General features: G+C 43.1%; 1 protein-coding gene across 1 annotated transcript in view; it reads right to left on the minus strand.

Moving 5' to 3' along the window:
* SPAG16 (sperm associated antigen 16) overlaps positions 1 to 23,933 on the minus strand; it is a 587,076-nt gene that overhangs the window by 550,414 nt on the left and 12,729 nt on the right. Inside the window, exons 3-6 of the mRNA XM_075284951.1 lie at positions 19,840 to 19,932; positions 8,880 to 9,007; positions 7,057 to 7,194; positions 964 to 1,071 (exon numbers count right to left, since the gene is read on the minus strand). Of these exons, the coding sequence (XP_075141052.1) occupies positions 964 to 1,071; positions 7,057 to 7,194; positions 8,880 to 9,007; positions 19,840 to 19,932 (467 nt within the window). The remainder of the gene's footprint in view (positions 1 to 963; positions 1,072 to 7,056; positions 7,195 to 8,879; positions 9,008 to 19,839; positions 19,933 to 23,933) is intronic.

A 23,933-nucleotide genomic window follows, 5' to 3' on the forward strand; every position in this document is an offset into this window, starting at 1 on the left:
TATAGTAGAACAATTAGTGGATACTTAACACCCATCTTTATAATAAAGTTGAGATAAATCACAAGTAGACCTGACACAGATTCTGGCACAGTGTCCCCCAATATTCCTATTCGTTTTGGTGCCTCCTATGCTCTGTACTGTCAGGAGGGCGGTGTCAGGAAGGAGCGGACAAGGGGTGTGATTGTGAGCTCTGACACTGGCTGCCTCTGATTGGGGCTCTGAGCCACACCCCCTTTCTGTTCCTGCCGGACAATACAGAGTCTAAGGACCAAAACCATGTACCAAAACTGGCTGTACTGATAGCTCGGGAACGGTGGGGTCTAGAGAAAAAAATTTCAACTGCACTGGATTCAGTGTAGTGCCATTTATTAACAGAAGATATGAACTGCACTTGGTGGGGGTGATGTTAAAGTCAAAAGTCAAATGGCTATGCCATTTTGTAATATGACTATTTTGTATGAAGTATTTATGCTTCGAAATGTAATAAATGCTGGGAAATATTTGAAGGCAATAGTATATGTATTGTTCTGTGTTTACTTATTTGTGTGAAAATGGCCTTGATTTATGGCTATGAAAAAAATAAACAATTCACTATTAAGTCCAACACAAAGAGTTTACTGTGGTCCCCCTGTGTGTTATTACATTGCATACAACAATTATTTGCATTTCTTTGGCTCTGTTCTGCTTGTCTATAGTTTCACTCTATGTGAAATGGCCTTGGAGAAAGATAATAAGGTCTCACCAAACATCTCCACAGACAATGAAGGTTTCTATCCCCTATCTCAAACATCATAAGGTTTAACACACAATGTACATGGGAGTGCAAAATGATTAATATGTCTATTTCCATATAATAGGTGCATTTCCTCCTATAAGCTTCTGCAGGCAACTTGTGTCACCTTACAAAGAGATACGGGGTTCAGTATTTGCCCCATACTGTAGAGTGCGCAGAGGTTTTCTTACTGTTTGATGTCATTAATGAGCTTGTTTTTCTCCTGGGCCACACGCTTGTGGTGCATCCTGTGGAAATTGCGCTCTTTCTGCAGCTTTACCATTGATTCTTTTGCTTTACTGTAACGGAAACATAAGAAACTCAAATATTTCCATAGACCAACGCCTCTGAATGCTCTTAAATGTAACAAGTGAAAATATAAAGCATGTGTGAGCTTTTCATGTCAATTTATCACAATATATTACATGAACAGTGTTTAATAGGATTTGCACAGTATTGAAAAGGGAAATCTAGTAGGAAGTCTTTACTTTCATGAGTTGGGGCACTTGCGGTTTTATATACCGCTAGAAAGCCGACAAGGTACGGAATTCAACACACTGTCGGATTTCACGATCTGTGCCCCCGGTGAAGAGCTATTGGTGTTGGTACCGTAGCTCTTCACCGTCAGAAGGGCGTTCCTGACAGTCAGTCAGGAACGCCCTTCCTCACAGCAGCGTCTATAGTGCTGTACTGTGAGAGCAGTGAGGAAACGCACCACCCCAGTACTCCTCTATGGATGAGTACTATCAGTAAGGGAGGGGGCATTCCTCCCCGCTCACACTGTACAGCGCGATAGGCGCTGCTGTGAGGAGGGGCGTTCCTGACTGACTGTCAGGAACGCCCTTCTGACAGTGAAGAGCTACGGTACTGGCACCGATAGCTCTTTGCCCGAGGAACAGATCTTGAAAGCGGACAGTGCGCTGAATTCAGCGCAATGTCGGCTTTCTAGCGGTATATAAAACCGCATGTGCCCAAACTGATGAAAGGTATGTACACGGCAAAAAATGAAGAAGAATTCTATATTTTCCACTGCAGTCTAGAGATGATGGGATGCAGTGCATCGGCTTTCTATTGTGGCATCCCGCTGAAGATTAGGCTTGGATGAATGGGCCTAGTCAGCAAGGAGCCTCAAGCCGTGGACTCTGCGGCTGAACCAGCTGCGGTATTGGTGGAAAGATCGAGCAGGAGGTTTCTTTTTTCCCGTCCTGCTATGATCTCTTCAGATCCTTTCAATATGCATGGGCCACAAGACGGACAACAATAAGACTCTTCTTGAGTTTGGTCCTGGCTCACAGCCCCAAAACACAGTTGTGTGTATGAGGTTATAGAAATGAATGGGTCACTGTAGCAAAAAAAGCTTTAAAAAAAAGTTAAATAAAAAAACTTAAGCAAATACTTACAACTAGTTTATATGTTTTCATAACTGTTATTTAGTGGTTACTTGACTTTTAAAGGTCACTTGTATGGTGTGGAGAGACAAAACAAACTAAAAAAAAAAATCAATGCATGGAATATAATGAACATCTAAATTCTGTATTCTGCTTTACATTGCATATTTATAGGGAGTCTGTCAACAGTAATATAAACCTAATCCCAGGGTCTTGTAAAGGAGATTCAATAGTTTACAAACAGTCTTTGTTATTCAGCTTTGGAGCCCCATTTTCACGTAAATTGCTTTTTTTTAAATTCTTCTACAAATGAACGCAACCTTGCTTACCTGGACTTTGATTTCAGGTCTAGATTCCAAGGCAAAGAGCTTTAGCATTTATGACTTAGCCTTAAGTTAACTGTAGTAAATAAGGCCCCACGTGCTGTAAACGTAGCGCTAAATTGATGCGGGAAGAACCACAGCGTGAACACATTGCGGTTCTTTCTGCAGCACTTTGAAGAGAAAGTTCATAGAGTTTTCCTCCGCGGACTTTCTCTTACCAGTATATCTATGAGAAAGCCGCCGGCGTTTTTGTAGATATAGTTGGTTTTGGAAATCACAGCGTGTCCCATCCACTTTGCAAGTACTGTAAAACGCCACGATTTTTCTCACGGCGCCTCTGCCACGGGCAAATCGCTGAGTTTCTGGCCCGTGGAGCCCCGGCCTAAAAGAGGTTTTCTGATATGTATTTTTTAATTGAAGACCTATTCTTCAGGGGTCCCAACATCCAGGAACCCTGTGGGGATCAGCTGTGCAGGTGTCTGAATCCCGACAGTCTTTAATTGATTAACTATCGCAAAGATAGGCCATCGCTTATCTCTCCTGGAAAACCCCTTTAATAGGCTGGCTCTGGTTCCATACTAAAGGCCCAGCCTAATAATGTTATCAGCCCTGACTAGACAGGAAACACATGTTCTCTTTGACTATCACTTTGAGGAAGGGAAAGGGGGTGTATTTTTTGAAGGTAGACATACAGATGTGACCAAACCTCAAAGTTGGTGGTTACGAAATGCAATTTCAAAAGACTTAAAACTCAGCGACTTATATGAACCACATATCTGGCCACAAGTGCAGGTAATGGAGGACACATCTGTAGGTCTAAGCAGCAAGTATAAAAGAAAATATTCATCCTATCCCCTTAATAAGTTGTGCTGCTCAGCCCCCCATATCCAGACACCTGCACCTCAAAAACATTTTAGAATTCGCCCTTTTCTCACTGTGGAAACTTCAAAAACCCTCATTGTCATTTCGATTTTTTCTTGCCTTCTCCATTGTAATCCTCTTCTCATTGGGCTTTCTCTTACTACCATCTGTCCTGAATGCAGCCGCCAGACTCACCTTTCTGTTAAACCGGTACATCTACCTTGTGTCACTCAATGTATTGGTTGCCCATCTATCACAGAATACAATATAAAATTATCACACGTACCCATAAATCCATCCACAGTGCGGCACTCCCTATATCTCCCCTCTCCTCACGGTCTAATCGCCCTAACCATCTGCTCCATTCTGCAATGACGTTATATGAACATCTCCCGTCTCTAAGGCTTTTCTGGAGCTGCACTGGTGCTCTGGAATGCTTTACCCTAAACAATGAGATTAATCCCCAACTACAGCAGCTTCAAAACTGCCCTAAAATCACATCTGCTTGGTCAGGCTTATCATGTGACCTGATCACCGTGTAGTGTGGGGAGGAGTAGAACACTTTTTATCCTTCCTCAGATCCTGTCCTCTCCATCTAGAAGTTATAATGCTCTCCTTGCATTTAGTATCTGTTTATTCACAGATACAGACAGGTGACGGGTTCATATAGCTTCAGTTAGGCCACCTTTTCTGTTTCACTATGTAGCAAACAGGCCCTCTGACCTCTCGTGTCCGCCTACCTCCGCATAGAATGTAAGCTCTTGTGAGCAGGGCCCTCACGCCTATTGGTTGATATGTTTATTACTTCTTTTTTTTTTTTTTTTTTTTTTTTTAATGTAGATTGTGAGCCCCGTATAGGGATCACAATGTACATTTTTATTTTTTTTACCTTTTTCCTATAAGTATATCTTTGCAGAATGGGAGGAAACCCACGCAAACACAGGGAGAACATACAAACTCCTTACAGATGTTGTTCCTGGCGGGATTCGAACCCAGGACTCCAGCGCTGCAAGGCTGCAATGCTAACCACTGAGCCACCGTGTTGCCCCGATATGTTTATTACTTTGCCACATTGTAATGTCTCCTATTGTCTGTTCCTGTGTCTTCTGATTCGTAAAGTGCTGTGGAATATATTGGCGCTATGTAATTGAAATGATTATTATTAATTATTATTATTCTCTAGCATAAATGCATTTTTTCCCTAAACATCACATTTTAATGCAAGACATTTTTTCAAAGTACATTGGTTTCGGGTTATGATGATTTTTTGTTATTTTAGAAATCTGGTTTTGTTTGCATTTGTCAAAGTGCAGAAAACTCACCAGGCAGTGAAAAGGTTAATAGACTGTCTGGTTTACAGCTCAAACGCCGTATTAGAGCGTCTACAAAGAACGGGGGAGGACGGCCCCTTTAAAACCTATTACCAAAGTATTTTTCTGCCGTGCAGGCTCCGGCACAAGCACATTGACATTAAAATCCCCTAAAGACATAGGTTATACTTTATTAAAAGTGCTAAATATTACCTTCATGAAAATAAAATATGGAAGGCAGCAAAACTTTATGAATATTTCATTGCTGCAGACATAGCGGAGAATTTTTTCTCCTGTGATATTACATTTGGAAAAAGCTTGACACTGGATATCTGAAAGTGAAAGCTAATGAGAAGTTATTTTTCTATATTAAGTAATGGGTTTTTCCAAAAGGCACACAAAGTTGAGTAGAGAGCAATCGCACCGCGACCCTGCACTCCTTCTGATCCATTAATTTGCGGTTCTCATTTCTCTTGCAATGGTATTTCATTGCTCTGGAATAAGCGGAGCCCAGACCTGAGCCGCTGCAGTGAGGTGTGTTTTTCACTTACAGATGAAATAATACGATACGGAGGCAGCAGTTTGTGAAATGCCATTTGACATTCTCTAGGAATGAACAGAGTTACCCAATACACGGCCGGGTGTTCGTCATGCCAGCGGCTGCCGTCACAGCTAATGCACCTTGATTTATGTTCTTTTAAGGTCACATAAAACAAGGCTCATGTTTATCACCCGAATATCACTCTTAATGCTACAGATACAATATTTATTAAATAATTTTATTTACCACTAGTGGGAGCAGTAACTTCATAAGGACCAACACAACAAGTCTAGGTAGTCGCCTAGTATTACTGCATTGTTGTTTCAAAGACATCTTGTAATACAGTACGGACCGTCTAAGAAAATTGATTAACACTTTAGGATATTCTACCCATTTTCTTCTAACTGTTGAAGATGTGACCTGTACACCTTGCTTCAGTGAACATTCAAGAGTTAAAGACTCATCGCAACAAAGTTTGATTTCTTAAGCTCAACTTAAGGGGGCGTTCACACTAGCGTCCGTGTCCGACAGCTTAGTGTCCGATGCTAACACTGCGCAGTCCCACGAATGGACACTTATTCTCTATTTACAGGACGGGGGATAAGTGTCCACATGGGACAAACCCTTTAAGCTCGCAAAGTTTCTTCCTTTCTTCCTACACATTAACTTCAAGAACGAAGAGTAGAGATGAGCGATGAATGGATGCACCTGGTACTTCCGCTTTGACGGCGGCCGGCCGCTTAACCCCCCCGCGTGCCGGCTACGTCTATTCATTTCTATGCGAGCGTGCTGTTCAGATCGACTGATCCGAACAGTACTCACTCATCTCTAACGAAGAGTTTACTTATTGTCTGATATATGGCACCCCATTACAGATGCTACAATAACAAAACGTAATGAATGTTATACACACAATCTCTCCGATAGCTGCATAAGGTAGTGACAGGCACACAGATTTCAGATTTCTGTCTCTTATGTGTGACTGCACTGTAGTTTTGCAGTTTTCTTAAGGAATGCATTCTCTGATTTGAATGCACAAGAACAGAGTCCTTAAAACTTTTCACCATTTGCACCAGCTCCATGTACTGCTCCACTGATTCCAGCACATTTGGAGTTATTTCTCTCACCCCCACCGTTTCTTTTTTTTCCCTTTTTTTAATGCAGCTTATGAGTCCCATATAGGGCTCCCAATGCACATCTTTTCCTATAAGTATGTCTTTGGAGTATGGGAGGAAATCCATGCAAACATGGGAGGAACATACAAACTCCTTGCAGATGTGTCCTTGGCAGGATTTGAACCCAGGACTCTAGCGCTGCAAGCCTGCAGTGCTACCCACTGAGCCACCATGTTGACGCTAGCCCCCACTGTTTCTGAGCACAGATATGCTTATTAGGTTTTCTACTGTCAAATGGGCAGTCTCAGACAAGAGCGGGAAAGGGGAAACGGTTCTAAGTTCCCTAACACTGTCCAATCTGAGGCGGACAGAGTCAGAGATCAGAATCATGTCCCCTTGTCTAGGACCACCCACGTGGCAACAGAAAGCCTAATCAGACAATATCAGGAATAATGAGAGCTAGAAAAGCTAGAAAACTTCCACCTGTGCCAGAATGAGTGGAGCAGTCTCTACTAAAAGATGCAAAGAACTGGTGTTGGTGAAGGTCCTCAGAGAGGGCAGGCTTCGGGAAAGAGTCCTTACTATCAAGGAACTTAAAACAGTTTGAATCTGTAACTGAAGGAGGAAAAAAACGCTTAAACATCTTCCAACATTTATACAGAAAGACATTTCTCAAAAGTACATACTCATCCTTTAATGGGGAACAGGTTGCATGTGACTGCCTTATAGAAGTAAATGGTTTGTACCTCGCAGCAAGCTTGTAGGTTTCCACTTCTTTCCTTAAACTCTTTATCTCGGAGTCTAACATCTGGTTTTGAGCATAAACATCTGGGACAAAACCAACAGCTTCTGGCTGCAGGAGGCCTTTCTGCATCATTTCATACCTAGAGGAATCACAAGCCGCTCTAATTATTCTCTGTGACAATGAATTAATTGTTATAGGCTATAAGCGTACGCATTCTCTGCAATATTAACCCGTTGTCATCATGTTATGAGCACTGACAAGCTTAAAGGGATTCTATAATTAAAATTGTATTTTTTCTGCCTACCACGTCGGAATAGCCTGAAAAAAGGCTATTCTCCTACCTTTAGATGTAATATCCGCGCCAACATTCGCTAGAAATCCCGGTTTTCGTCGGTTTGCAAATGAGTTCTCTCGCAGCACTGGGGGCGGTCCTCATCGATGCCTTCATCTTCGTCTGGAACGGCCTCTCTTCGAGTCTTCTTCCGGCGCTGGGTTCAAACTTCTAGGCTTCGGGCCAAGCCAACTGCGCATGCCCGCCAGACAAGAAAATGGCCACTTACACAGATGGAGGCGGCGCTGGAGAGTTCTCTCGCAGCATTGGGGACGCCCCCAGTGCTGTTTGAGTGTTGAGGACTGCCCCTAGTGATGCAATAGAACTCATTTGCATACCGACGAAAATCGGGATTTCCACCCAACGGCGGCGCAGAGAAGACATCTAAAGGTAGGAGAAGAATAGCCTTTCTTAAGGCTATTCTGACGTGGTAAGCAAAAAAAATACAATTTTAATGATAGAATCCCTTTAATAGTGGATGGTTGTCTTACCACATAAGACATATAACGAAGAGCAACGCCTGTGACCAGAGAGAACTCTTAATGTGGACATTAGCTCCAGGTCTCCGCTGTACGTTACAGTGAAGATCTCGTAGCTATGGCGGCCATTCTGCTGAAAAGCGGCCGCCATCTTTAAAGACCCAGCATCTGCCGTAATAGTACTGCGGATGTCGGGAAGGGGCTAAAATATTTAAGGAGCGATACAAAATATATAAAATTTAGGTCGTAGTGGTAGTTATCAAAAGTATAAACAATGTGCTATGAATAACAGTAGAACACAGCCTGCATAATACCGTATTAGAATAGAGCACGCACAACAGATATAGTAACATCTAGTAATCACAGGCACCCCACACAAACATATGTATCCCTGGTCAACCCATGGTCCTGAATGTGTTAAAGGGGACTTCTGTAAAATACTAGCTTTCAAAAAGAAAAAAAAAAAAGGTAAAATTTATCAAATCTGTCCAAATGATTGGGAATGGCATACAAGTCTTTCATCTTTATATTGCATATAAATGAAATGTTCTTGCAAACCTGTGATCCGACTCTAGTAAATGCCACTGGCGTATTATCCAAGGGCAGTGATCCATGTTCCCTCTGGCATGTGGCATCTGTTTTCACTGGAACCATGCACGGCGCTGGTAACAAAAGCACCTTCTCACCAGCGGTATAAAAATATCTGCCAGTTCTATAGTAGACAATGTATTTATCTTCTCGCTATAAAAACTAGGCTTTGTCGCGTTCTTCTCTCTTATATAATTTTTTTTTTACCAGGAATACAAGTCCTTGAGTCATCCCTTGCCAAGCTGTTTCTATCCAGCCATTTTATGTTTCCAGGTGCCCAGAAATATCTTTTTTTTATCAATTTTTTTTGTATCTTGTAGACCTGGAGTTCAGAAATAATGACAATGTAATGGTGGGCCTGTAACAATTTCTCTGGCTTTTAGGACCTTCAGATGTTGCTGCTGCTGCAGAGAGAAGTAAACCTACCATTCTGTCTGAAAGCATTCCAAGGTTTTCATCATCCCCATTTTAATCAGAAAATTGCGAAGAAAATCATCCACGACTTCAGGCTTGTGAGACGCAGGTCGCTGGGAGGACAGAGGGGATCTTTGAGACTGCAAGACAAAAACAAAGCAAAAAAAAAAAAAAACCATTAAGCTATTGCATAAAGACAATACGATGATCAGTCAGCGTGAAAATATCTGTCAATGGTTAATCTCTGTTATTTTGATATTGCTTCGATCCTCTTTTTTTTACAGGTTTACATGTTTGTACCAGAGGTTAAACCGATCATTCAGAACAGTCACATTGTACATGTACATATACTACATCATCCATTGAAAACATGTGCATGGAAGCAACGCAGGGCCAAAGATGTTTAGCCCCTTTTCCATTGCATGGTATTGCTTTTGTCATTTTTGAACTCCAAAATGTCATGCAAAGTGCCAGGTATTGTGCTCTATATAGTACCTGCTTTAGGCCAGTGTAAGCCGTCGGCTAGTAAAGTTCTGCAGGGGGTGTATATCTCACCCAGACTGCTCAGGTGGCTGAGATGAAAAGAATCCAGGGATGGGCTGGATTTTTAGGGAATGGTAGGTAGGTTGGTAGTGGGACTTGTCATTCCCATTCCCTCCAGCCCACACCTTGCGGACACTCAGGCGGCAACCCAGCCTTGTTAGCGAGACATAAGAAGTCTGCTGGGAGAACAGACTGTGCCAGAGCCTGGCTGGAAAGCCACCTAGGAGGTTGTGACTACCTGAGAGGTTCCTGACTCTTTGAACTGGTTACTATTATAGGTGAGGCAACCAACTTTTGCTTAGTTAGAGCCCAGACGGGCAGGTGTTTATTTTGTATTTTCCTTTGCTGCTCCATGTACCGTTGTCTTTTAAGGCTCGTTCACACGGGGCAAGAGGGGGCGGATTTTGACGCCAAATTCTACCTCAAAATCCGCCCCCTCACAATAGAGGTTTATGCAGCGCCACACCTCCCATGAGGCGACCTGAAGCGGCCGCTTCAGGCGGCGCTATGCTAGAGCCCCGGGGAGGGCGGCATTTTTGCTTTCCTAAACCAGTCCAGGACAAGGCTTAGCGTCACCGTCACCGAGCGGTGGATTGGGGAGGCCCTGTGGACGCAGCGCCTCCCCTCACGCTCAGGCAGAGAGCAGGTCCTCTCCCTGCCTGCTAACGCCGCTCCGCCACGCCCCCTTTGCTCCACCCCACCCCCTCCGCTCCGCCCCCTCCTCCCAGGGGTGGGTGCTTTCTGTCGTCCGCCTTGGGTGGCGAAAAAGGTAGGTTCACCCCTGGGTCTATGTAGACCGCTAGCATTCTTTTTTCTGTGAGCGGTGCGATCCCGCTCACGGAAAAAAAGAAGCGAGCTGCCTTTCTTCAGGCGGAAGCCACGACAGTCACATTGTGGTTCAATTCTGATGCGGCTTCCCGCATCAGAATCAGGGCCAAAATGCATGTGGATTATCCCCGTGTGAACTAGCCCTTAGAGTGAATAAAACTCTTCATTTTGGACTGTTTGTGCCTCTTCCAATCACCTACCAACCCCATATCCTGACACTAGATATCAGAATTGGTACTGGAACATCACATGTCCAAATACTACTTTAAAAAAAACAAAAAAAAAAAACACACATGGTACCCAAGACTAGGTTGAGTCAAGATAAACCGAATATCCTTAGAGTACAAGGCTCATGGCTTAGCATAACCAAGTAGTTCCTACCCTTATCTGCCAAGCTTATGCAATGTGTGCGCCTCTGATTTTACAGTAGTTCCCACTGAACAGATACCTCCAGTTATGTGCCAATATGTCCTCCATGTGCCACCAGGAGACATGGACTGTCTGAGTAACCGTACAATTTCAGAAACCTATAGCCTACAAGAGAACACATCTGGAGCCCAGACCAACCCATAGAGGTACATTGTCAAGCGTAAGATCCCTAAGATCAATGGGTTCGAAGCCTATTCACAATACAGAAATCCTAAACTTCAGTTTGAGGAAGAGCCATAATAACTCAACAGTTCAAAGTCACAGGCTGTGTGAGGGCTCGGTGCCAGACTAGTAATAAATGGAGACGTGTCAGAGGTATGGGGACTATAGAGCCATGTTCTGCACCCTTTCAAGCAGTCTCCTAAGAGCGAAACAGCTTGCCATGTTCCTTTACTATATTTATATTTAATAGCAGTGACATTTATTAGATCTTATCCTACTTGAGTTATAACAAGTCCCATACCCGTCCAGTACCGCTCATCATTTTTACTAGGTGATAGCTGCCTGTTTAACTGTGCAATTTTGTCATAATATTGGAAATGCTCTTAAACATTAAGATCTCCTAAAATTCAATAAAATATGAACTAAAAGCAACACAGCCAATAAGAGATTTCATTGCAGTGTGCAGCACTAGATGCAGAACAGCCAATTGCTCATTGGTGACTACTGGTTTGGGCGCAGGACTGCTATCGGCACCTAAGTCATCACACAAACTTGTGGAAGACTTGGACGTAAAACAAGATTGATTTTAGGTTACCGTTTCTAGATGCCAGTTGATGGCACTAAAAGGTGAAACCCGGCACACTCAGGATCAACACGGTGAAGACATTTTCAAGAACTGATCTGTCGGCATCATTATTTCAATAGATACATATTAACAAAATGATGGACGTATCGAATACACAAACCCACTAACACAATTCCAGATAATCTGATGAAAACGCAGCAGGCAAAACTTTGGCCAGGAATCACGACGAGTCTTCTCTATAGGTTATTAAGTAACGTAACGCCAAGTGATCCTGACGTCATGCCAAGGGGACATCGTAGAAACAAAGGAAGCGTGGTTAGAATCTGTCCCAGTGACGAGGTTACATGTTGCGATGTAATTACTGGCATCATATTGTTAAAGGTAAAATCTCATTACCATTTCCCCAGGCAGCATGGCTATTGACAGGATCGCAACGCAGTCAATGACAGCAGGTGAGATGGCGTGATGGTCCCGTCTACGGCAGGTCTTTCTAATAAGTGCAAACACATATCTTTCATAGGAAGTGAGAAATTAAAAATACACATTTCTACCTGTTGCCATTTCCATAGCACTAAAGCCCTTTCTTTTTACACAGTATTATTCATTCCATAGAAGACTAAATTCCAGCGGGTGCCGGTAGAGTCCGTCTATGGTGGACAATAGTATTTAAATGGAGGTAAAATGCTCAAGACTGCACATGTAAAAAAAAAACAAAAAAAAAACAAAACACACAAACCACACAGGTATGTAGAGGTAACCCAATACCATGGCCAGTCCATACTAAACTTTAGAAAGAAGGTATTGTCATCTACCAGAGAGTGCAACGTTATCGTCAGCTTTTCTTCCTATGTCAATGAAACTGAAATGCCGCGTCACCTTCAAGACTGAAAATACCGACACCGCAGATCCTTTCATGGGCGGATCAGGAGAATGGCCACTGTCTCACGCCCAGCGATTAGTTGGCAAACAAGAAAATGCTCCTTTGTTGGTCGATTCCATCTTGTATACGGCATCATAATTTGGTGGCACATCCCCTTATGTAAATAATTGTATGAACAATCCTTAGTCCCCATAAAGTACAATGATTGCCATATGTAAATGGGATTTGTTGAGCGCAGATCAATTTTCCATATCTTTTAGGTGTGCCTGATAAAGTCATAGGAAGATAATAGATACAGTGGGACTTCCTCTGGATCAGCTTTGCATGGCTAGGAGGTTACACACTCACACTCCTCAAAATTGAGTTCATGTACACTTGAGAAAGGGCACTGTTGCCTGAAATGCATTGTGTTTTCTGAACCTTAATAAAGTGGTTAGATCTTATTGGGTGAAGCGCGGTAACCATTACTATGGTCCCTTGGCATTTCAATTGACACTACATGTGAATTGGATCCTGCAGCTCGCACCTCACCCACGGAGGAACCCCCTGTGAAACTGTTCTAAGGCGATACTGGTAGTTGTCAATCCCTCACAACTCCACCAGGTGAGAGTTCATTTGGCACATTGCAATTGTCCCTCACCTAACACAACATACTACACCATATACAGCTCGGAGCTGCTCTTGTTTTAGTCTTTGCATCTCTACTATTGGTGAAAGGCTCTTTCCTCTTGGTTTAGACGATGTCCCCTTATTGCTGTCAAAGGCCAAGGAGGAGAAAGATCATTAGGAAGATCTTTGTGCTGTCTGTGTAAAGCCAAAGTCATGCAAAAGATGATGAAAGTTTAGGCGTTTGGTAATCATAAAAGAGTCATATCCCTTTAGCATCTCAATGTCCCATGGCACACATACCCAGTGGCGTAACTACCGCCGTAGCAGCAGAGGCAGCTGCCCCAGGGCCCGGGACATTAGGGGCCCAGCGATAGCTGCTACCACTGCTATCTTTATACTCGGGGGTCTTTTCGGACTCCCGAGTATAATGATCGGCAGCCCGGGAGAGGTAAGAAACATAAAAAACACTTACCTCTCCACGATCCGTGCAGACTTCGGCCTAGTCGTCTGGCGTCTCATGACCACGGCCTGTGTCCCAGGTCATGTGACGTCTGACGTCATTGAAGATGGACTACTTCGGAGACCGACAGCGTAGGAGACGGGAGATAGGTGAGTAACAGGTTTTTTTATGTTTTTCTCCCCCTGGGTCTCCGATTATTATACTCTGGGGTCTGAATAGACCCCAGAGTATAATAATTGTTTATGGGTGTCCACAGTGGGACATTATACTGTGTGCAGGGGCCACTATGGGGAATAATACTGTGTGCAGAGGCCACTATGGGGGATAATACTGTGTGCAGGGGCCACTTTGGGGGATAACAGGGTGTGGAGGGGCCACTATGCGGGATAATATTGTGTGCAAGGGCCACTATGGGCGATAATACTGTGTGGAGGAGCCACTATGGGGATAATACTGTGTGCAGGGGCCACTATGGGGGATAATACTGTGTGCAGGGGCCACTATGGGGTACAATACTGTGTGCAGGGGCCACTACGGGGCATAATACTGTATGCAGGAGCCACTATGGGACATAATACTGTGTGCAGGGGCCACTATGGGGGATAATACTGTGTGCAGGGGCCACTATGGGGAATAATACTGTGTGCAGGGGCCACTATGGGGGATAATACAGCGTGCAGGGGCCACTATGGGGGATAATACAGCGTGGAGGGGCCACTATGTGGGATAATACTGTGTGAAGGGGCCACTATGAGGCATAATAGAGCACGCAGGAATGTGTAGGAGGCGGTTGGTCGATGTCTTCGGCGTCGGTGTCGGTTGGTCGGGAAGCCATGTCAAAAGTTCACCACTGGGCCCCGCCATTCCTAGTTACACCACTGCACATACCCATCAAAGTCTGTTTAGTCCACCTGTTACAAACAGGAGCAACTCCGATACAGAAAATACACCGGACTTTAAAGAGGTTTTTTACATGAAAGACCTCTCTAAAATAACCACCCCCCAATGTGTCTCCCACTACTCATACAACTTTGCTGAGAAGACTCAACTATGGTCCGCGTTACCGAAACAGCAAAGCTCCAGGCTACACTGTTTCTGTAACTCCCATAAAACTGATCTATGTGGTTTCTGTTGCTCATCGAGTTCTGTAGTTGGTGAGCAGGTTGAGAATGGGACAACATGGGCATCGTGTTCCCGTGAAGAAAAGAGCAGAGAGGGATGTATTTACTTTAAGTGTAGCAAGGTTAAGTTGATAGAACAGAAGGCATGGAGAAATCTTATTGCCAATGAATGTCAGGAGGCAGTGGAAGCAGACAGTTTTCCAAAAGTCTATGTCTGCCGCTCCAGAGACAGAATACGGGTTGTTGTCGATGAAAGATACTTATAATTCCAGCGTGCTTGCAACCTTATTATCGGAAAGCAATTACCCAATATACAACTGTAGGATCACCAAAGGTGAAAGCATTTCTTAAAATGAAAAACACCATTGATTAAAAGCTAAACAAATAGGCAGTAAAGCTGATTTACTGATGTAATTTGGTTTCCAGACAAAATGCTAAAAGTCCTAAATCTACAGTGATAAGTTTGTGTCCTTTCCGAGCCTCCTGTTACCTTGCACTGGGAAGAATACAATCCAATATCACTTTAAACTTTGCAATAATCCTATAAAACCTAAGTAATGGTGACAAGAGTAGTGTCTCCCTTGGGGTCCATGACACCTACAAAACCCAATTAACCAGAATATATACTTAATTTTTAACTCCTCTAAATTAGCAGTAAATTTGGTAGCGGCGACCACATAAAATGGAACAGTAAACCTTTAATTACCATTATCACAGCGGTCCTGCACAAGTTTCCCTGTCACTGCCTGTACTTAAAGAGGAATGGCAATTTAACGAATGACAATACTTATAGGCCTCGTGTACATGACCACCTGTATGGTCAATACGTGAGCCAGGTTTTTCATGGCTAGTACACTCACCCATTCATTTCCATGGTCTCATAACATGGGACTGTAAGTCTAGGACAAAAGTCAGGACATTTTGCGGCCCATGCTCACTGACATCAGTGAATGGGGCTTTGGAGGCATGGGTGGCAGAGTTGTACATCGTACTATCCCCTACAATGTTAGGCAGTGAAGAAGGCACTGTACACAGTGCATGTTTTTAGTCATTGGGACCTGTAAGAAGGCAACAGGCAAAGTGAAGGAGTCACGGTATATCTCCCCCAGATTCCTGACATATGTGTTGTCCAGGGCGGATCTTGAATAAGCTGCAGCCCAGGTATGGGTACTGGGCTCATTACTGGACCATAAAAGGCCGCAGAGCCTGCACTTCAGAGCAGATCCTGGGAAGAGAGGAAATGCCTAAGTCTGTCCTGACACAGAGTCTTGCGTTACGGTACGGTGTTGTTTTGGTTGATTCATGTGGCTGGCAGTAAACCCCATGTACAGTTAGTATTTTCTGTTTAAATAGCGCTCAGACAAGCAGGAGTTTGTACAGTTAGAATTTTCTGTTTAGTTAGCGCTCAGACAAGCAGGATATTGTTTGATGTTTTATATTTATTTTGCCTGAAGTTAAGCCTATATTTTATTTTGCTCATTTTTGTGCCTGACATGAAGCTTTATTTATTAAATAAACTGCTTCACAAGATTTGTGTCCCCGCCTCTGACTGGTTGAGTCTGTACCACTGATTCTACCGAGCTACCTTCCCCGCATACCCTATGGACAAACAAAATGACGCTTCTTTTTTCCCCCCATGTCCTGCTGTGATCTCTGCCTCCCATTGAAAACAATGGAAGGCGGATTCCAGGAGGAAATTCGCCCCCAAATCTGCTGCAAATTCCTCCGTGTGAACACAGCCTTACACTGACTACCGCTGCCAATCCATCTGTAGCAGTTCTATGGCACCTATTGGGTAATCTTACTTTCTCTGCCTATGTTAGATGGGTCTCTTTAAACAGTCCCTTCAAGCAACCCATTTTTATTGTACAGTGTACGTAGAATCGTATGTCTATGATCAGACTGATCTCTTGCATTCTAAAGGCCAAATTTACAATTTATATGGTATAAATTTACAATAATCTCCATAGGAAACCAATGATAATGAAATCAAAAGCTTTTCCAACCAGGCCTCAATAATTTGACTTACAGATTCTCCAATGACAGCGGAATAGCTTTATCTTTGTTCTGTTTTTTTTTTTCAATCCCAGTCCAGTACTTAAATAAATTTATATTCACCACAATATAGGAGCATACCGCTCCAAATTCTATAAGACTACCATGGCTTTGTGTGCAGAGTTGACATGGGTGCCATGAGGCCTAGTCAATCCTTTGCAGGCAGACATTGCTATAACTAAGTGGTTTGGAATATCTTCGTTAAATAAGATTATTGATTACTCTATAAATGTTCTCTGTGACAGACAAAAGAAGATCTAATACAACGTAAGAGGTTATCATGAATATTTAGTTACCCTCATTTGCTCTAGGTTTGCCTACTCATCTCTTTCTATCACAATGCTCGCTCAGCATCTCCGGTTCATCTTTAGCTCTTTTTTTTCCCCCCTCTGTTGAAGCGTTTGCCCTGCAGGCGATGCGTCCTTGAAATAAGAGTGTCTGCTCCAGAGTAAATGTACAAATTGAGAATGTGTTTGGATGCATCACCATACACAATTTATAATCCCATAAAACACTCTGCGGCAAGGCTTGAACTGGCCGTCTGCCCCTGATAAATCTGGTGGCGTTTCAGGCTCTCGCCACGGAGAGCCTGAGGAATTCGTCTACTTTCACCAAAATATCAAATGATGAAAAAAAAATAATCCAGCAACCTGGACTCGGACCAATATGGCAGCAATCCATTAACCTCCTGTCAGGAGAACCTCTGCCTTGTAGGAAATGTGTCCTCCAAAACCTGGGGAAGATACAGAAACGCGGCGGTACATTTTCTCCTTGTCAAGGTTCGCAATATTATGCAGAACGGTGTCTCCAATCTCAGAGAATATGACCTTCCGCAATAAAAAGATAATTAAAGTCTGCAGTAATGACAATAAATAAAATAAAACCAATTTACAGCAATGCTACCTTTTAGCAAACCTTTTAATTTAGCCAACAAAACAATTAAACTTATTTCTAGCTGTAGTTTGGGAAGAACAATGGATATATAAACCTGTCAATGGTGTGAATAAAGCTACTTTGTCATTCGCTTTCATAAGGGAATAATAGCTTTGCAGTCTCATCTTTGGAAAGGAAAAGAATAAACAGCAATGCAACGCACAGTCGCAACACCTATGTATAAAATGAGGTCCAAATAAAACAGGGAAAAAAGTAAGATATTGGACCGCATCAACTGTATGAGTGTAAAGGGATTCTTTACTGTGATAAATATATGTAAAGATACAATGAGATAACACACTTAAAGGGGTTTTCCATTATATAGACCAGGGGGTCTTCACCACCCACCAGTTTCATATGAACATTCACCGAACCCTTCTTTAGTGATAAATCAAATATGATTGATTTATCCAAATTTAAGACATAGGTATGGTTTTTTTACCGGTACACAAAATGAACAGTGCATAGGGCCTAGGGTTCGATCGAGCCCTGGTTAAGAACCACTGATATAGACTTATCCTGTTGGATCCCCAAGTTCAGGAGAAAGGCAGTCTACAAGTGTTCCCTGAGCCCCCTGTAGGAGTCTTGATGTGCTTGCTTGGCCACCACTCCATTCACTTCTATGGACATAATGTTGATGGCTTTACCAGAAGTCCCACAGAAGTGAGTGGTGGCCAGACATGAACGTCACAGATCTTTCCACAAGGGGAATTACTGGACCACCAATCTCCTGATCACACAGGGGTCCCATCAATGATCGTATAGTTATCACTTTTTCTGCGGTTTTGGAATAAGAATCTACAGTAGAAAATATAAATAACTTCCTATCTTTACACAGTAAAAAAATAAATAAAAAATCTATCTATCTATCTATCTATATTATATATTCACATATTAAACGCCATCATACCATTCCTCTCCAGAGTTACATACTACCAATGTGTAACACCCACTTGTGAATTTATTTCTAAGTTTCTAGGAAGGTTTAGGGCTAGTTCACATGGGGCACAGGATTGTGTATTTTGGTCCTGATTTCTGATGCAGGAAGCAGTGTCAGAATAGGACCAAAATGCACCTGCCGCAACTTCCCGCTCCAGAGTAGGCCCAAATAAATGGGCCTAGCCCGGAGGGTGCTGTCGTCAGGTGAACGCTGGGGCTGATTCAGCCCGCGGAGTCCGCCTGAAGAAAGGGCAGCTCGCTTCTTTTTTCCATGAGCTGGAACACACCACTTGCAGAAAAAAGGAAGCTGGCAGTCTACACAGACCTCTATTGTGAGGGGACGGATTCTGAGGTGGATTCGGCATCAGAATCCGCCCCCTCTTGCCCCGTGTGAACAAGCCCTAACAGAAGAACAGCATAAATTAGAATTATAAGAAAATATAATCCAGTTGTTTACATCAGAGTCAATGGGAACAGACGCAGACAAAGGGGCATCCGCCTGTGTCCGCTACAATCAATTTCCATTGCGGTCATTCTATGACGGATGACAACAGACATTATTAGGGGGCATTCACATTTGAGCCCCTGTCCGCCCGCTGGGTCTCCGTCCTATTCCCCAGAGAACCTGCATAGGGGACGGATTCCCGGCAGTCAGTTTTAAAGCCCATTCATTTGAATGAGTTGTAAAAGAAAACCATCGATGTCCATAAGGTTACACATTTTCATAATCTCTTGTGGTTTGCTGAATTGCATTGTCTGTGAGATGTGATCTCTCATATAGCATACTGAGTTACACTGAGCAATATAATATACAGAAAGCTGAGCAACAAGAGATGGGAAGGAAGTCACATTTTGTATATACGTGTATGTAGGTGAAAGAATCAGTCTCCAAAATTAATGTTTGATTAGGGCCACAACATTCTGTACAAAGCATAGACATACAGACATAGCAGGTGTTAGTATGAGATTAATAATAGTAGTCACGTGCCATTGTCCTGGTTTACTTGGCTGCATCTCAGACTACCCACATGACTGATGTGGCCAATCACTGGTCCCCGCAACAGATGCCTCAAGACCACTAGGGCCAGTGACCGGGTGTGCTGGTCATATGTGTATATGAGCAAGCTGCAGTAAACAAAGACAGACCGGGAACACCAAAGCATTGTCCCCAGGACGGCAGGGAACTGGAAAGCAAACAATGGGTCTTTTCTTATTTTACACCGTCCAAACCCTCCCTTTATTGGAGTTACATTTTTCAGTTTTTATCTTGGAAAGCCCCCTTACCACAATCTGTTCACATAAATCAGTTGATGTAATCTGCAATGTCTTGCCTACAAGAACAGAATTTGTGCTCATGAAGCCAAAAACCTCTTGTCCTGTAGAAGTTACATGAAGATGAACCATGACACAGTAAAACATCTACGGACCTGGACATCCTCCGCCTGCTCCTGAACGGTCTGCACTGCCCTTAAAAGATCTTCATCCCCATCCGTCAAACTAAAGTCTTCATCAGCTGGGATCTAGAAAGAGAATATCAAGAATTGATTATATAGATTTTTTAAAAGTACCATTTTACCGTAGTTAAAATATGCAAAACCAATGAGCCCCTGCAGAAGAAATCCAAAAAGTTATTTTAAGCTTAGTGTACATTGCCTTAAAAGTAACCTATCTAGGAAAATTGGGACACCCACAGGTCCTAATGGACTAGGTTTAGTAGTGTGGTTGTAGCCCTATTGTCTGTACTCAGGGTTCTTGCCCAGTTTTTGGTGAAGCCAGGGAAAAACACACCTGCAATTCACTACCCTTGCCCCAGACCTTGGGTTAATCCGATGAGACTGAGACGATTCATCCCCAAGTAAGTGGTTTCCCCCCCAATACAGGCACAGACAGCTTCACAAAAGGGCTATTTTGTCTTGAAGGTTATAGGTAAAGAAATATGCAAATCTGTTCTCCAGGATGTAATTAGGAGAACAGTGCCTCTGTATGCCGCCCTCTAGGTACAGCCCCCTTAACATCATGCATGACTCAGTTAAAAAGCCTACTGACATGATGCGGGGTTTATTGCCAAAATTAGTATTTCTATTCCAAAAGCAACAGATTCCCAGCTATGGACAGCGCTGTTTCGGACTTTTAGACCTCCTCAGCTTAGCGCAGGGATACTGATTTGTCAGAGTGAGAGACTATAGACCAGGGTCAGGGGGATATAAGTTTATAGTTATAGTTTAATGTTCCAAATCGCCCGCACAGGCCGAGAATAGGAAACAAATTGTGTATATATTATTTACATATACACAAAGAAAGGTCTTTGAGACGACCACCCAAAATTGTACTGCAGAGTGGTCTCTTAGGAGGATGGCCAATATGCAGGTTATATGACAAACTGAATAGCTGATTCAGATAAGGGGTTTTTTTGTTTTTTGGGGGGTTTTTGTCCCCCCTTCCCCCCCCCCCCAACACCCAGACCCCACTTAGCTCATCTGTTCTAGCAGCCTCCGGGTACCAAAATCTGCAAGTAGACCAGCGGTGGGGGCTGCACCAACTCTATTCAAGTAATAGGAGTGGCACTGCCGTTTACTGGAGTCACTGCTAAGCTGCTGTGCTGCTCCTATTACGTGAATAGGAGTGTTGCTGCATGCGTCGCCCGTCCGCTATCAGTTTCCGACACCCAGAAGCTTCTATAACAGATGATGTTTGGGGGCCCAGGTGTCGGATCCTGACAGATCACATACTGATAACCTATCCAAAGGATCAATCATACGCATGAAAATTCAATTTGGGATGAACTATCCCTTTAAAGGGTTTGTCTCATTAGGCCAAGTTTTTCTATGGCTACAGACCAGGTCCAGCAATCAAAAGTTTTGGATCCCAGCCTTGAAATGTAAGAGCGTTGCGTGCAGTCTTCCACAGAGACTCTCAATTTTGGCTAAGAATAGAAGGTGCTGAGAGTAGGTCCCTTACTCTGTAACGTACATAGGATCTAATAGGACACACGGAAAGAAACTATTGAAGGCCTGAATAATCCTTTTAACCATATCAACACCTGAATTTTGAGGATTTTGAGTAGATAAACTTTCAAATCTGAAATGGCTTCAACGAAATAATTAGGGTAACATATTGCTGCCATGTTGCTCTAAATACAGTCGGAAAACGTACAGCGATTGGAAGGTTAATTCACGTCTTGCTGAGTAAGAATGTTCATTTTTCTATAGCCGTGACTGTGAATGTTAATCAAAAATACAGACGGTTCAGTGAAAACCATAATTTGCGTAAGGGAATTGAAAAGACCGACCAAAAGCAGGGATGCTGGACCAACACACAGAACTGAAAGCCAGAACAAATCCATTTCCGTTAACCCCTTCCCATCTTATACTCGGCCGAAAAGCACTGGAAATTATTAGTCATCCCTATGGCTGTACATCAATGAACACAAAATAGAGATGTTCTGATATTTTGATTGCTTTTTATTTTCATTTTTTGAGGAAGGTGAAATGGCATTTACCAAAATTTTTAAATCATTTTTAGATGTTCATAGTTTAGGAATTTTGCATGTGGGAATACTTACCGTATGTACTCGAGTATAAGCCGAGGCCCCTAATTTTACCACAAAAAATTGAGAAAACTTATTGACTCGAGTATAAGCCGAGGGGGGGGGGGGGGAGGGGAATGGTTTGGGAATGGAAAATTTCAAAAATTAAAATGGTCGGAGTTTTTGGGTGCAGTAGTTGCTGGGTGCTGGGGAAGGGGGGGGGTGTTTTGGTTGTCTCTCTGCCCCTTCCCTGAGCTTGAGGACTGAGTTTTTTTTTCCCCCCTGGCTGAATATTGGGTATCTGCAGTGCTCCTATCAACCCCTTCCCGATGGAAAAGGAGACCAGGCACCTTCAGACACTGGGATACCTAATGTGTATGTGTTTCACAGTCACTCTACTTTTATATGTATTTTAGGGAAAGGAGGGATTTAGAACTTTTATTTACTTAATTTTTTTTATTATTATATATTTTTTTTAAAAAAAAGCTTCTTTTTTTTCACTATTTTATGGGAAATTCTATACATTACTATTGCGGCTGGTCCTAGACACCAATCCCCCCCCCCCTCTCTCTTTTTTTTTTTTGCTTGACTCGAGTATAAGACGAGGGGGGCTTTTTCAGCACGACAACTGTGTTCTAAGATGAAGGGGGATTTGAAAATGTATTTTTTAAACTTTTTTCCTTTTAATGTTGATACCCTCTAGAGACCATGAATTGTATACGTATGTACTGCAGTATATTGTAAAACTCACTGAACTCTACTAAAGGCCATCTATGCTCCAGCTGTCATGGTATTGAGCCTTAGAGGGGGCATCCAAAGAAACATGGTCGCATTGGATCAGGGCATCAGAAGAGTTCATGTCCAACATATCTCTTCTGTGTAAAGCTTTTGAGTAGGCGCTGTGCTTAAAGTCTAACGTTCGCAATACATGATACCCATCAGTCACAGTAAAATTGCAAAATTTTTCCAGATTGTACAAATATTGTGGATCACAATGTACATTTTCCCTTACTAGTATGCAGTGGCATAACTATGAATGGCGGGGCCCTGTGGTGAACTTTCAACATGCCCCCCCCCACCGACACCGAAGACCCCGACTGACCCCTTCCCACCTCTATTATCCCCCATAGTGGCCCCTGCGCACAGTCTTGTATGCCCCATAGTGGCCCCTGCGCACAGTCTTGTATCCCCCATAGTGGCCCCTGCGCACAGTCTTGTATCCCCCATAGTGGCCCCTGCGCACAGTCTTGTATCCCCCATAGTGGCCCCTGCACACAGTATTGTATCCCACTGTGGACACCCATAAATAATTATTATACTCTGGTGTCTCTGTCCCTGTTTCCTGCACTGCTACTGAGCATCTACTTGAGCGGTTCCCCACAATATCTAGACATAGCCAAACATTTCTCTAAACAAGCATATTGTAGACAATAAACCAGTGGTGTAGGCCATATCTACAAGTAGGGTCATAGCGAGTTAAAATGGGGCACCACTGTAACATTTGGAAAAGGACTTCTAATGCAAAAGTTGTGTCACACAGAATAGATAATACATGCAACCTAACGGCGACTCCGGCGCTGATGTGAGCTAGCCTAAAAGCCATCTATTGCTGGTTACATGTCATCCAAGCACATACATTGCATCTTTCACAATAGGTTGACAACCCACACACTAGAATTTTTCCTATCCGGCCCACCCTTTATGGGGTTCCCTTTTGGTTTAGCAAACCCCTTGCTGTAAAAAAGCAGGTGCATGTGAAAATAACAAGTCTAAGAACAACAGATGTGGCATTTCAGAAAGAGTTTCCTGTAACCTTTCACATAAGCCGGCCACAGTAATGGAAAAAAACATCACAGGGACGCAGATGCTGCATGAGAGAACAGGTTTCCTCCGCTGCTGTCCATGGTGCTGATCCCACAAAAGCCAACAAGCATTTCTCATACAGCTTTAAAAAATGTGTCACGGTTTATATGGAGATATATATATATATATATA

The sequence above is a fragment of the Leptodactylus fuscus genome, chromosome 8 (assembly GCF_031893055.1).
Source record: "Leptodactylus fuscus isolate aLepFus1 chromosome 8, aLepFus1.hap2, whole genome shotgun sequence".
Lineage (NCBI taxonomy): Eukaryota > Metazoa > Chordata > Amphibia > Anura > Leptodactylidae > Leptodactylus > Leptodactylus fuscus.